Source organism: Exophiala dermatitidis, assembly GCF_000230625.1.
Source record: "Exophiala dermatitidis NIH/UT8656 unplaced genomic scaffold supercont1.6, whole genome shotgun sequence".
Taxonomy (NCBI): Eukaryota; Fungi; Ascomycota; class Eurotiomycetes; order Chaetothyriales; family Herpotrichiellaceae; genus Exophiala; species Exophiala dermatitidis.
In genome coordinates this window covers 1294375-1306974 of record NW_008751651.1, presented here as the reverse complement: position 1 = coordinate 1306974, position 12600 = coordinate 1294375, and the positions used below count along the sequence as shown (strand labels likewise).

At 52.6% G+C, this 12600-nt stretch overlaps 5 protein-coding genes across 5 annotated transcripts; 2 read left to right on the top strand and 3 right to left on the bottom strand.

Annotated features, from left to right (window-relative positions):
* Positions 1-307: 307 nt before the first annotated feature.
* Positions 308-2514, top strand: HMPREF1120_07303 (uncharacterized protein; the record flags this gene model as incomplete). Its single annotated transcript, XM_009161524.1, has 2 exons — positions 308-489; positions 816-2514. 2 exons carry the CDS (start codon positions 308-310, stop codon positions 2512-2514), a joined length of 1881 nt encoding a protein of 626 aa, XP_009159772.1.
* A 462-nt stretch (positions 2515-2976) lies between these two features.
* On the bottom strand, positions 2977-5156 carry HMPREF1120_07302 (uncharacterized protein; the record flags this gene model as incomplete). Its single annotated transcript, XM_009161523.1, has 6 exons — positions 2977-3355; positions 3418-3720; positions 3774-3868; positions 3922-4011; positions 4063-4153; positions 4201-5156. 6 exons carry the CDS (start codon positions 5154-5156, stop codon positions 3058-3060), a joined length of 1833 nt encoding a protein of 610 aa, XP_009159771.1. The 3' UTR covers positions 2977-3057.
* Positions 5157-6201: 1045 nt separating this feature from the next.
* HMPREF1120_07301 (uncharacterized protein) lies at positions 6202-7373 on the top strand. The gene is made up of 3 exons (XM_009161522.1): positions 6202-6320; positions 6390-6557; positions 6610-7373. The coding sequence occupies exons 1-3, from the start codon at positions 6279-6281 to the stop codon at positions 7213-7215; spliced, it is 816 nt and encodes a 271-aa protein (XP_009159770.1). The 5' UTR covers positions 6202-6278; the 3' UTR covers positions 7216-7373.
* Positions 7374-8374: 1001 nt separating this feature from the next.
* HMPREF1120_07300 (uncharacterized protein) lies at positions 8375-8995 on the bottom strand (the record flags this gene model as incomplete). Its single annotated transcript, XM_009161521.1, has 1 exon — positions 8375-8995. One exon carries the CDS (start codon positions 8993-8995, stop codon positions 8375-8377), a length of 621 nt encoding a protein of 206 aa, XP_009159769.1.
* Positions 8996-9743: 748 nt separating this feature from the next.
* HMPREF1120_07299 (pre-mRNA-splicing factor cef1) lies at positions 9744-12086 on the bottom strand (the record flags this gene model as incomplete). The annotated part of the gene is made up of 1 exon (XM_009161520.1): positions 9744-12086. One exon carries the CDS (start codon positions 12084-12086, stop codon positions 9744-9746), a length of 2343 nt encoding a protein of 780 aa, XP_009159768.1.
* Positions 12087-12600: the final 514 nt, after the last annotated feature.

Below are 12600 nucleotides of genomic sequence, written 5' to 3'. Positions count from 1 at the left end.
AAATGGACTCCTTCTCCTATACAGGAGTAGTCGTGCAGTGTTTGTTGGAGATCCGGCGACGCGTGAATCGAAAAGAAACGCGTCAGTACCTAAATAATTGTCGTCTGAAAACGCTTTGCTTCGGGCCAATCATCATTGCCAGCTGCCCTGGGCACCTTCAACCACAAACGACGGCCCGGGAACCAGTTGACCGACTCGGACTAGACGACTTCCACATCGAACAGACACGATCAATTCCAGGGTAACTGCTCTACTGCTCTAAGTGAGTGAGTGACTGACCTGCCTGCCGGTCGACGGTCAACACACCATGATGTCGACGCAACACTCTGGGGGATTTGGTCCCGTCGAATTCTTAGTCACGGTCCCGCATCAGTCTCTGAGGTTGATGGAGGTTCCGGCGGAGTTGGTCGCTGTGATCGAGGCGGAGAGGGAACGAGTTGACCAACAGAGGAGAAAGGGAGGTTCAAAGGGGAGAGGGCTGAAGTCACGGTGAGTTGAATTGAGTTGTGGGATTGCCTTTTTCCCCTTTTTTTTTCTTGGGACTGGAGGATACCATCATCTGGGTATCTAGATGCCTGTCTAGCTGTCTTTGAGGACGGGGGTGGAACTGTACTGTCGGCCCTGTTTGCTTTGGTTCTCTTCTCCTGGGTTCAAGACTACGGGTGTGTGTCGTGGGCCTGCAAGAGTAGGACTCGCATCCAAATTCACACTGCCATTCACCACGATCGTTGTTGTTGTTGTTGTTGGTGCTGCTGCTGGTGCTGGTCTCCTATCATTACCGCAACCAGAAGCTAAGACATCTTTCATATCTACAGATTACAATTCAAATCATCCCCCAACACCCCGCATCCTTCGACTTCCCCTTCCGCTCCCGATAAATCTTCATCTTCATCTTCATCTGCTCAACAGGGACATCTCCATCTATGCAGTGACGACAAGGTCTGGGCAGTCAAGCAAGTCAGTACCAGTAATAGCGTATATATCACTCGGACACAGACACAGACACACACTCAACCAGCACCAGCAGTTTTGGCAGCAGCCTCGAGTTCAACAGCAGCGCCCAAAGATGTCGACGCCGACGCCGATGGAGACGCCACGATGGCCTCGGCTACGGCTTCATCAAATCCAACAGCTTCAGCCCCAGTACAGCACTACACGTCACAATCACCACAATCACGCCATGATCCTGCCGCCTCATCAGACATAAACGGTACCGCCCGACCAGGAATAACAGCTCTATCTCAAGTCCGCAACATTCTCGAACTCGTCCAAATCACCCCCTCGGACGCCGAGATCGAAACACACATTCGAAATATCGTACCTGTTTACGACGACCCGGATCGGGAAGTCGACAACAACAACAACAGCCACTTCTCACACTCATCACTAGCATCATCTGCCGGCCTCGACTCAAGTACTGCTACTACCCTCCAACAAGTCCTAGACAACATCCCCGCTTCGACGAATCAGATTCTCCGGGTCCTTCGACATCTATTCGCTTTTCAGTTGCCGTGGCCTTTACCGCCGAGCTCGGGCGAAAGCGAGAGCGTGGGCGTGGCAAAAGCACCAAATGGCCATGACACCTTAACCTCACCAGCCATCTATCTACCAACCACCCACCTCCTCCTTCGAGCATGGAAAACATTCATTCAGCAATGTGTCATTTCCGGAATCAATCTATCCACCATCTTTGGACAATCCCAAACCCCACATGACCAACAAGACCAAAACGTCCAAAAAGTATTCAAAGACATGCTCTCCCAAGCAGACACAACCCAAGACGGCATTCTCGCCGTGACCGTGATGAGAGCGATCCTACGACATTTCAACGATACCCAAACAATCACAAACACCAACACCAACACCAACACCACCTCCTCTTCTTTGACAGTATCCGATACCGACCTAGACCCAGGACCAGAACCAGACCCAGCCTTGGATCTGGATCTGGAAGACTCAAGTTCAACCTGCTCAACCTGGAACAAGAAACTGAAACTAGATCCAGCCGCTATCCGTGACGCTGTGGGCATGTGGTTTCTTTTGTCGCTGAAAGATAAGCTCGCAAGTAATCCTACTACTACTAACACTACTACTGGTGGCGGCGGTGGTACTAATTCAATCACTCTGAACGAAATCACCAAACAATGGGCCGAACTACTACCCGACGTATGGGCGCCCGATTCGGATGACGCCACGTCTCTTATCAGCTCGATCGGGGAAACGTACGGGATGGAATTGCCAAAAACAACGTCAGGAACAGCAGATGACGACAATAACGAGTCTGAACAAGTCCTGAAATTCTCGTCCTCGTTTTCTGCACGCGATGGTGACAGACTTGGATTCGCCAAGCAGGTCGGCAATCGTCCAGTGCCAGCACTGCCAGTGCCATCAGCCGGGGCCAAGCGGCAACAGGCCCAGAGTCAGACCAAAAATCAGGATGCGGATCCGGCTGGCCAAAAGAAGAGGAAATGGCACGAAAAATTCGCCGCGCAGAGAAGGAAGCCAGAGAAATGAACAAGATGATAAATATAGACACCTCAGTCAAGGGGTAGGAATGACAATCGCAAAGTCACACATTCTCATTTAGAGCTACTCACCGAACGCCAACACTCGGAACAGAAGATGAGCTCAACAGAGACTGTTCGGAGAATGGTAGAACTCTTCTTCATTTTGTTTTGCTTTTGCATACTAGTACTGTGCTGAGCTCGGTCACTCATTGCAAGAAAATGCTTCGTTAACACATGAAAACTCCCAAACATCAACTCTTCAGCTATGCTTTTCGATCCTGCCACATCAACAGAATGCTTTATCATATGGTTCCTTCATCCATGCAACCGGTACAGATGTTTTGTCATAAAAGGAATCAATGCTGGCAGTCCGCAAATATAGCACTGTGGGGGTTGATCAAAAGCCATACTCCAGCGGATGACTGTACATGCTCAAGGCAAGAATGAACAAAAAAGAACAAGATGAGAATGACCAGCCGACCAAGAACGTAATACTCGCCAAGAATAACTCAAAGCGGGAGGACGCCTCAGAAGACCTTGCGTGGTGGACTCATTTGCTGGACTGCGAAGTGCTGGTGAGGTTCTCCTTGCCGCTGGCTGGCTCCACTTGGATGGTGACTTTCTTTGGGCTGATGGCCTTGGTCTTGTTTGCGGCGTCACGCATGTCGGGAACGATTGGGACAATAGCTGCAGCCTTGGGAGGCACCTCAATGTATGGATGAGTCGATGGAGTGGCCGGGATGGTGTTTCGAATGGTCGTCGTGTTGGTGATAGATTGGAGTCCACCTTGCATTGGCCACGCCGAGCTGCGGACTGCGGTCGCACTCTTGTTGACGGCGGGCATTTCGCTGTGCAAGGAATCAATGTCAGCTTGGACAGGGAATGCGCTTAGCAGTAAGGCTAAACTTACGCCGGAGAGACTGACGTCGCTGGGGTAAAAGCATTGCTAGTTCCAGCAGGGGACTGGTAACTTCCACCGGGACTGATGTGGTTATTCATGCCCTGAAGTCGAGTCAAAGTCGGGGAAGGGGTGTGCTCGACCGAGTAGCTGTATTCTCGGCTGCGCCAGTTGCGCCGTTCCTGACTTTGCTGTTTGAGCTGCTTCTGAGCCTTGGTGTCGGCAAATCGGAGGAAGAGCTTGACGCCGTCATGTTCGGTCATGACAGAATGGAACTCTTTGATGACACGTTCAGCAATGTCACGAGTCTCGAATCTAGAATTGGTCAGTGGGGAAGGTAGTAGTAATAAGTAGCAAAAGATCAATACCGAGCAAATCCAACTTCCTTGCTGACTCCGGACGGAACATCACGACAGATCTTGGTGGAAACGGCATGATAAGGCAGAAAGTGTTTGGCCAGGTCCTGGTGGACGTCAGTGCAAGTCGCGACTCAGACAGCCATTCCGTAAAACATACCGACTCATTCCAGTCAATGGGAACCCCGGTGCAGTAGATGTTTGTGGAGTTCTTATCTTCAAGATCTTTGAGCCGAGAGTTGCGAGATTTCTATGTTGATCAGAAACTTGAACACATAGTCTGAGATGTAACAGCACCCACCTGAGCATAGCTGGCTTGGAAGCCCAGATGGAAAAAGCCTCTGATGCAGTTCTCCGCGGCAGCTGGTGAGTAGTACATGACGAATCCGAAGCTATGCATGGTCAGCAAAAGGCTCAATCCGGAGCATGGAGGTCATACCCTTTGCACTTTCCGGTGTCTTGTTCGATGATGGCCTTGCAGGACTCGATTTCGCCAAAACGAGAAGCCCAGCGTTCGAGGTCCTCGTCACTGGTATCTGGCATAAAGCCACGAATGTAGACATTGGTGATGCCCTCTGGGTTCTGGAGACATTTGGCGAGGCTCAAATCTTCTTGATTGGTCCAGAGAGCAGGCACCGCGCGAGGAATCGGTGGATCGCGGGACACGAGCTCGTCGAGGTTGACCATTTCGTAAGACTTGTTGTCCTGGCACTTCATTGGCTGAATAGGACCTGGAATGTAATGTTGACTGGCCGCAGCGGCAGGCATGTAAGGAAATCCGGTGTAATAGTCTGATTGACCCTGAAGGGCAACACCTTGACCAGTAGGTGCATTCTCTTCGTTGGAGGACCATGAGCCGCGGCGGACAGCATCGAATCCAGTAACGTTGGAGGACATTGCATAAGGCCAGCCATAAGCCGGAAGGCCAGCGCTGCCCATGGTGGTGTTGCCAAGGAAGCTTGGGAACATGCCAGTTGGGATGTAGGGCAGCTGCGGACCGGCCTCTGCTGTGGCGGTTTGGGTCTGGCCATAGAAGTTGGCGAGTGGAACTGTCTGACCCGATGGGAGGACCATGAGGGGGCTGCTGTACCCTGAACGGTTGACGGTGCCGAGTTCACTGTCAACATGGCCCGACGTTGGAAGGGTAGCTTTGAGGTTCTGCATATTGGCCAGCGGGTTGGCGTTGGACAGATTCATTCCTGCTATACTCTCAGCAGCGTTACCCCGATAAGTATTCCAGCTCTTACCTCCGTTGAACTGTGGGTACGCTGTTCCAGAGTATGGCATTCGAGTCTGAGGATAACCGGTATAGGCGGTGCTAGAGGCGGTCTGGGTGGCAGGCTTGTCAGACATGTTCCGTCGGTATCTGGATTTCAAGTGAGCAAGCTTGGACATGGAGATGGTGGCGGTCCAGCAAACGAGAGCACCGTCGAACAGATCTTACCTGCAGTGAAATTTGCCAAATGAGCCCTTGTTGCCACGATCTTCCCTGACGGCTTTGTGGTACAAGTTTGGTTGACTCGATGAATAGAGCAGCAATGGGATTGTACAATGAGCAAGCCAAGATGCAGTGCAGGATGGATGATAAGGGTGAGGAGGGGCTAACAGCGGGAGGAGTTGAAGCAAAGCTGTAGCTGGGTGCTAAGTGACTTGTGATGAAGAGAGGAGAAAGAAACGAGAAGGAGATCGGAGGCGAAAATATTGACAATTCCCTTTCTGGTCAGGGCCTGCCATCTATTCAGCGGCAGGAGCGACGTCGTGGCATCGAGAACTTAACACAAGCAGCTCGCAGACAACCGGCAAGGGCAACACAGGGTCAGCTTGAATAACAACACAAACCATTCGAAGAAGCGGCCGGGTACCATGTTGTCTCCCACTGCAGGCCTGCTCAACACATATCCCCTGTGTTCTTGGTAGACACTGCCATTCCTACCTATTGGAGTTGAACACAGCAGGTTTCATCATGCCCACGACAATATCAATGCACCCACGTTTGTGAACGTCGACATCGTCCTTGTATCATCCTCCAACAGATCTATGCAATAGTCTGCTTCTCCCGGGGACATTTTAATTTAGCCGGCCAGCAGGAAGTCAGCATTGAGTCTTGCGCCAGCCCTGCTACCTGTCCCTGATATAGCAGTCACAGCGAGCAGCATGTCAAGTTTGGAGAAATGAATGATTCTCGAGGACTAATATCCATCTGAAGCCTTTTTCCCAATGATGATTAGCCCCTCAGCACGAGGGCCGTGACACTCCTCGACAGCTTGTCAAGGGCAGTAGGCAGTAAAGTTGATCGACCGCTCATGGTGTGAAGTTGGTTGCGGCATGAGAGGCAGTCGTTCCGCAGTAATTGATATCCAGCTCTGTACGGCGGATCATTTGGAATTTAGCACCACTTTCGGCCCACTAGAATTTCAGCCTCGTCATAAAGATTTTGTTAGGAAAGCAAACTGCTGTGAATCCAAACCGTTTGTGTATTGCAACGTTCCTTGCCCCTCTCTGAAATATTTTGCCAATATGGCGGAGGGCACGGGGTCGGAGGAGAAACTATGGCAAAGTGTAGGTTCTGGTGGTCGAGCTTGAGCAAGCGCAAGACTGTGTAGAGTGACTGATCGATTTCGTCCGCAGTTCTTCGATCAGCACCAGTCACTCGTGTCACTACTCGATACACATGCTTCTCTGCTGGCGGAGATGCGCAAGCACTGCGCCGATAGTGCCGCCGTTAAACTGGTCGAAACCCGACTCGTAACTACCGAGAACTTGATTGCGACTTTTCGAGAATCTACAGAATCTCTGGTAAGACGATTGTGTTAGAGAATTGGAACGGGGACTGATACACCCCTTCTAGAGAGAAGTCTCGAAACAGCAAGAAGCCGTGCCCAAGAAGGCAGACAACTTCAATCCAACAATGCCTTACCCCGTGCCTGCGCCCCAGCCGCATATACCAACTGAGCCTATAGTAGATCCAAGCGGTCTCTTCACGGTTGACACGAATCCCACTCCGCTCGACCAGTTATTCCAGAACAAATCGAACCCCACCAGCGCAAACAAAGCAAAAAAGCAGGGCAAGAAGAGGAAAGCCAGCGACTCGGGACATGGCCCTACCGCGGGCGACGGCGGGTCTGAAAATACCCCAGAATCCAAGAAACTGAGATCGAGCGCGGGACAAGAGCATCAAGAGGCTGCGGGAGAGGATGATTCGTTTGTGCGGGGCGTAGAAGAGCGAGCTCGCGCGAAAGAGGAACGTAGAAAGGCTCGGGCGGACAAGAAGAGAAAGCGACAGAGCGATGGTTCGACGAACAGCTCGAGTAAAGGTCCGAAGAACAAGAAGCAGAAGCAGAGGCACATGGAGAAGCTCGCAGCAAATGGTGACGGACCGGCTCCAGGAGGCAAGCGAGCCAACGAAACACAAAATAGCCACCCAAGCAAAAAGCGCAAGAAGACTAAAAGATAGAGCTACATAGCGCTCCAATCGAAATAATGGTCCTTCGTGTCGAATCGTGTGTAATCAATTTGTTGACTCGCCTTCACCTCGCCTTCACTGGATCCTCACTTCGAGATTGAACAAGACAAGCTAGGTTGTCTGATGTGCTGCAACCTCGTGCTGTGTCACCCACTGACACACTGCAGTGCGATACTGCAATTGCCCTATACCTTCTGGCCCTCCCGCTCTCTGTATCACACGCCAGCCAAGCCGTAAACATACCAGACCGCCGTCTGTTTTCCACGGCTAGAGGGACCTGCACAAGGAAGAGCGCATTTGGACCCTTGCCATTGTGTCCCCGGCCTTGTTGTACCGTGACATCAAAGCGTGAAGGTGAAAGACTTTTGACCGTTCACCAACCACTCTGCTGCATCTCGAGATCTAACCGTGCCCCGGCGCAACCCACTTTCTCCTCCAAACACTGCGTCCTCTTCAAGCACGGCAGTGAGACCTCGCTACGTGCCATGACTTCGGTGAGTTTGCTTCGTAATCATCTCGACGGGATGCAAAGAGCTGATCATGGACAGAAATGAGCGACGACAAGTTAAAGTCCAAACTCTCGTCCATTTTCCTTCCCAAATCAACGTTTTCGGCGGAGAACATGTCAACATCCACATCCACGTCAACAAGAGACCCTGCCGTGGGCTCACTCCTCCAGCGCAGCAGGGCAACATCTGGGCCATATCGTGCTCCAATCATCTTCAGCGACCGCGACAGGTTGCAGAGGAAGCAGCAAACGAAGGAGAGTGAGGAGGCTCACGCCGAATTGTTGAGGCATGGAATTAAGGTGCGGGATTTCCAGGAAGAGGCTGATGGTGAGGCCAGGGCTCACGACAGCACCGGCAATTCGGTGACGGTAGATCACAGGCAAGCACAGGAGCCGGCTGGTGATGGTGGCTGTCGCTCTGACCAGAAGGCGACAGGGGAGCCGGAGATTTGAGCAGATCAGAGAGCTGAGCTGGCTCCTTGCCTCTGACTTGTGTTCGGTTGCAATCACAACCTAGCCACGATTTAACAGCAGCAAACAAGCATGGAGGAGTGCCTGTCCCAGTCCTTAATCAGGTCCCGAAGCATCTGCGCTTCAAAGGGCTGTGGGAGGACACAATGAATCAGACAGATGATTACCCAGTCACCCAGTCTTATTTTGCTTCTCTGCAACACCTTTGCTGGCCGCATTTTTCTCAGGCTCTTCTTCGTCCTCATCCTTCACCTTCCCCCAGTTCCACACCTCCCAGATCTGGTCCATGATCATGGACCCATATCCTTCGCCATTCGCAAGTTTCTCCTGCTCTTCCCGCAACCGGCGCTCTTTCCATCCCTCGGTCTCTCCACCCATCCACAGTTCCTTCGCTTTTTCCTCGAGTAACGAACCACTCTTTTTCTGCGTCGTCGCAGAAGGAGACTCTTCAAGCAGTCGCTTTTCTTCTTGCGCCCGCATCTTGAGCTGTATTTCTCTCGCCTGCTCCGGCATTCCAAAAATATGTGGCATGCGGGCCCGCTCGACGATCCCTCGGCCCGTCCGTTCTTTAAGCTGGTAGTTCGCTGACACGACGAATGCTCCAGCCAGCGAAAACGAGTACAGGTCGAGTTTCCGAGGGGGCAAGGCTATGATGACCGGGGCGAGGACGCACGTTGCAAGGGACGCCGTGGACAGGAATCGGTGGTAATCATCTGTAATGTGCTGGCGCTGCTGGAATTCCCCCGAAGCACCATTGGGTTGAGCACCGGAAGAAGACGAAGACGCTGCCATTGTTCACTACTGCATCAGCATACACCATGCGAATAATGCTTTGAGGGAGCGAGTAGCGGTTGGTTCCACAAGTACAATAAAATAAATGTCGATGCTGGTTTACCGATTGATACAGCACGCTGTATGCATATCGTGATCATCCATTTTCTTCAAGATCTCCGCATTGGATCTACACTTACGGTTGAACTGCGGGCCATCCGCCGTACAAGTGTTGGTTGGTGCACCGTAGTCAACGAAACCACAGGCGCACTTTCAGGAGAGGAGCCCCTGTTCGTTCAGCCTCGTCAGGGTTGAGTGGCATCAGCATTTACTGCTCAGCATGGACTGTCTCAGAACACCATCAAGCGCCTCACGGCATTCTACATTGACCATTTAATGAAGGGATCGGAATGGCGGTGCGGTGAAAGTAGAAGTTGTGAAGTCAATTTGGAATATGTAGAAAAGGAGACATAGCTCATGCATCTTACGGAAGGCCTGCGAACCATTTTCTCCCCAGTATAGGCGCCACTTCCAGGGGCCATGGTCGGAGCAAAACGGATAACAAGGACACGTTCACCTCAAGCAGTTTCGTGCACTATCCATGAAACCGGCCGATCACCCGGATTCTTACCACGCACCGCTCCCCGTGGTCAGAAGACAGGATTCGACCATGTACGAGGCGTGATGCTCGCTCAGCTGTGCTGCGGGCAGCGGAGACGCCAAAAGTAAGCTCTCCCTCCGGATATCGCAGTTAGGCGAGGAAACTGACTCAAGCATGTCCAGCATACCCGTTGACCGTGGCCGCTGCCCTGGCGTCCACCTGCCGAAGCTCCTCTTGTACACTCCGATATTGTTCCTGCGCCTCTCTCTCGCGTCTGCTGACAAAGTTGACCTCGTCCCTGAGTCTTTCGAGCCTCCTTGCTAGGGCGCCATCCTCACCAATCTGCAAAGTCTTGAACGCCTCTAATTGAGCGCGCTGCTCCTTGATCTGATCATAAACTGTGTTGATCTTCTGCTTAAGCGTCTTTTGCCGTGCCTGATACCCGCCTAAATGGAGTGAAAGCTTCTTTTCGAGCTTATTGCCGGCCTCGGCCGCTTCAAGAAGACTCTTTTGCGCAGCCTGAAAGGCTTTGCTGTACTGCTCCGGTGCTGCAGCAGCCAATTTCCGAGGGAGAGCCTCAAGATCATTGGTACCAGCATACATGGCATTCACCTCGGAAAGATACGTCTGACGGTCAGCATCATTGCACGCGGCCGCCAGTTGTTGGCGTGCCTTCGCGAGCAAACCATCCGAAAGCCGCTCCAATTGAGGAGGCTTGCCAATAACTTGAGATCCCGGAAGAGGGAACTTTTGAGCGTCGTTTGCCATGAGAACTGCGGCTTCTTGAACTATCATTTGCCGGATGGGATCTGTTATCGAAGTCGCCTCGGAAGCCAAGGAGGTGTAGTTGACGGCAGCTGGCCGTGGTAAACCCCGTTGATAGACCTGGGTCTGCCGTTTGAATTCTGCTGCTGCTGCAGCTTCACGCGCCTCGCGCTCTCGTCGATCGATCTCTTCTTGATCCTCCTTCTCCTGGGCAGTTTCGACGGCAGAGTCGGGTTGCTCTGATGGTGCAAGCTCAAGCTCCCAATCGGTTTCCTTGGGCTTGGGAAGAGAAGCCAGCTTCGCCCGTAGAGAATTTCGTACAGCGTTTTCGGCCAGCCGCATATCCCGGGGCGTCTGCGCAACCATCTGCCGCTCACCCTTTTCGTTGATCGTCAGATTATCTCTAGGCGTGCGCAACGGCGTTGCTCCTGGCAGTTGACCTCCAGGACCAGCTTGGCGGAATGGAGTGGCCATCGGGTTTGGCGTCACAATGTCCTGGCGCCGAGGTGCTATACCATCAAACCCGGTGGAACTACTGCCCTCGTGGAGTGGCGCGTTCTCCCCGCCCAACAAGGACGACTGGGTTTCTGTGAGAGCCCTGATGTTTCTGATCTCATTCGCAATGTGGTCCTCTTGTGCTGGTGCTCGGGGCGTGCGGATAGGCGTGGCTCCAATCATATTGTTATACTTCGAGATAAGACCTCGGTCGTCGCCGTCCTCTTCTCCCACAGCCCTAACTGCCCTTTCACCCGCCATTCCCATCTTGACAATCTCCTCCAGTTCATTCTCGCTGACTTGAGGAGCTGGAAGGTTCAGCGCTCGTCGCTTACTCTGTTGCTCTGCTTCTCGTAACCGTTGCGTTTGTGCAGCTTTTGCGGCGGCGGCCAAAGCGCCAGAGGGCTTGCCCTTGTCCTGCTTCTGCCGCTTGGCATCCAGGTTGTCTTCTGGCTCTCCCTGTCTCTTCCTTGCGAGTTGTTGTTTCCGTGGATCAAACATCTCCCGCTCTCGCTCATTTTTCGCCTCTTCCTCTTGGGTATCGTAAAAACCAGGCGCTGCCTGCTTTTCGAAAGGTATGTCGGCATTGTAATCCATCTCGCCCTTCTTTCTGGTGGTGATTTTGATGTTGATGCCGGCATTCTTGAGTTCTCGTCGCTTTTGCAACACCGCTAGTCGTCTCGACTCTTCCAGTTGCCGCTCGCGGGCTTTTCTCTTTGCCTTCTTTCCTTGTGTATTTGCCAGGCGTGCCCTGGCCTCGCTGAGCATTTCCTTTTCATCCTCGTCAAGATCGATTGTGTCAGGTCGCGCGGGCTTGGACTCTGGATCGGGGTCAAGCTCTCCAGGCCGTAGCTTTCGAACTTGGTCCCCTGTGGGTGCGGCAGTCTCTCCGCCCTCGGGCCCTCCAAGTCCTAATTCATCGTTTTCCCGGGCCTCCGCCTCATCCAGCAGTCTCTGATATCGTTCCAAGCACTGGGTAGCAGTTCGTCCGACGATCGGGGCAATGGTCCGCCATTGTGTAGGCATCAACTTTGCGAGATGCAAAAGCTTCTCGTCCTCCTCCTTTGACCACTCGATCTTCCGGATGCCTGGGTCTAGCCATTCCGTCCATCTCGCCTTGCACTGTTTCGGAGTCTTGCGAGCAAGCAAGGATGAGACCCGAGCCCATTGATTCAGCCCGTATTTGGAGACGGCCGCTTTGAGGATCTCATCCTCAATGTTCGTCCACACGCCTCCTTTGACAACAGGCATGTTGTCGGCGAGGGGATATGTTAGATTTGCTAGTGATTGGCGATGTACAGATGCTTAGGTACTACAGAATCTGGCCGGGCATCTTTCGCCGCAGGCAGATGTTGCACTCTGCTGCGGAGCGGAACAAGTCTTGGCGACATAAGACGAGGTAAATCGGCGGCGAGCTCACGTGGGCACTCACCCACTCGGCGCCGCTTTCATGGATCGCTCACCTCCCACACAAGGACATCGTATTAAGACATCTGAAAGCTACTGAGGGAAGTGAACCCATGATGTCGCCGCATAAGTTTATTAAGCCATGTACGCCAGCGCCGTGGATTTGCGGAATCTCTGCATAATAACTGCTCCGTTGTAGCCCACTTGCCATGCCTATGACTGCGTCTGATCATACATCACCGCTGTGTCCGTGATAATATTTGCGATATCCTGTCTTGCTTTAAACCTCTAGGAGTCTGGGTCGTAGGAGTCTAGGTTGTAGGAGTCTGGGTCGTAGGAGTCTGGGTCGTAGGAGTCT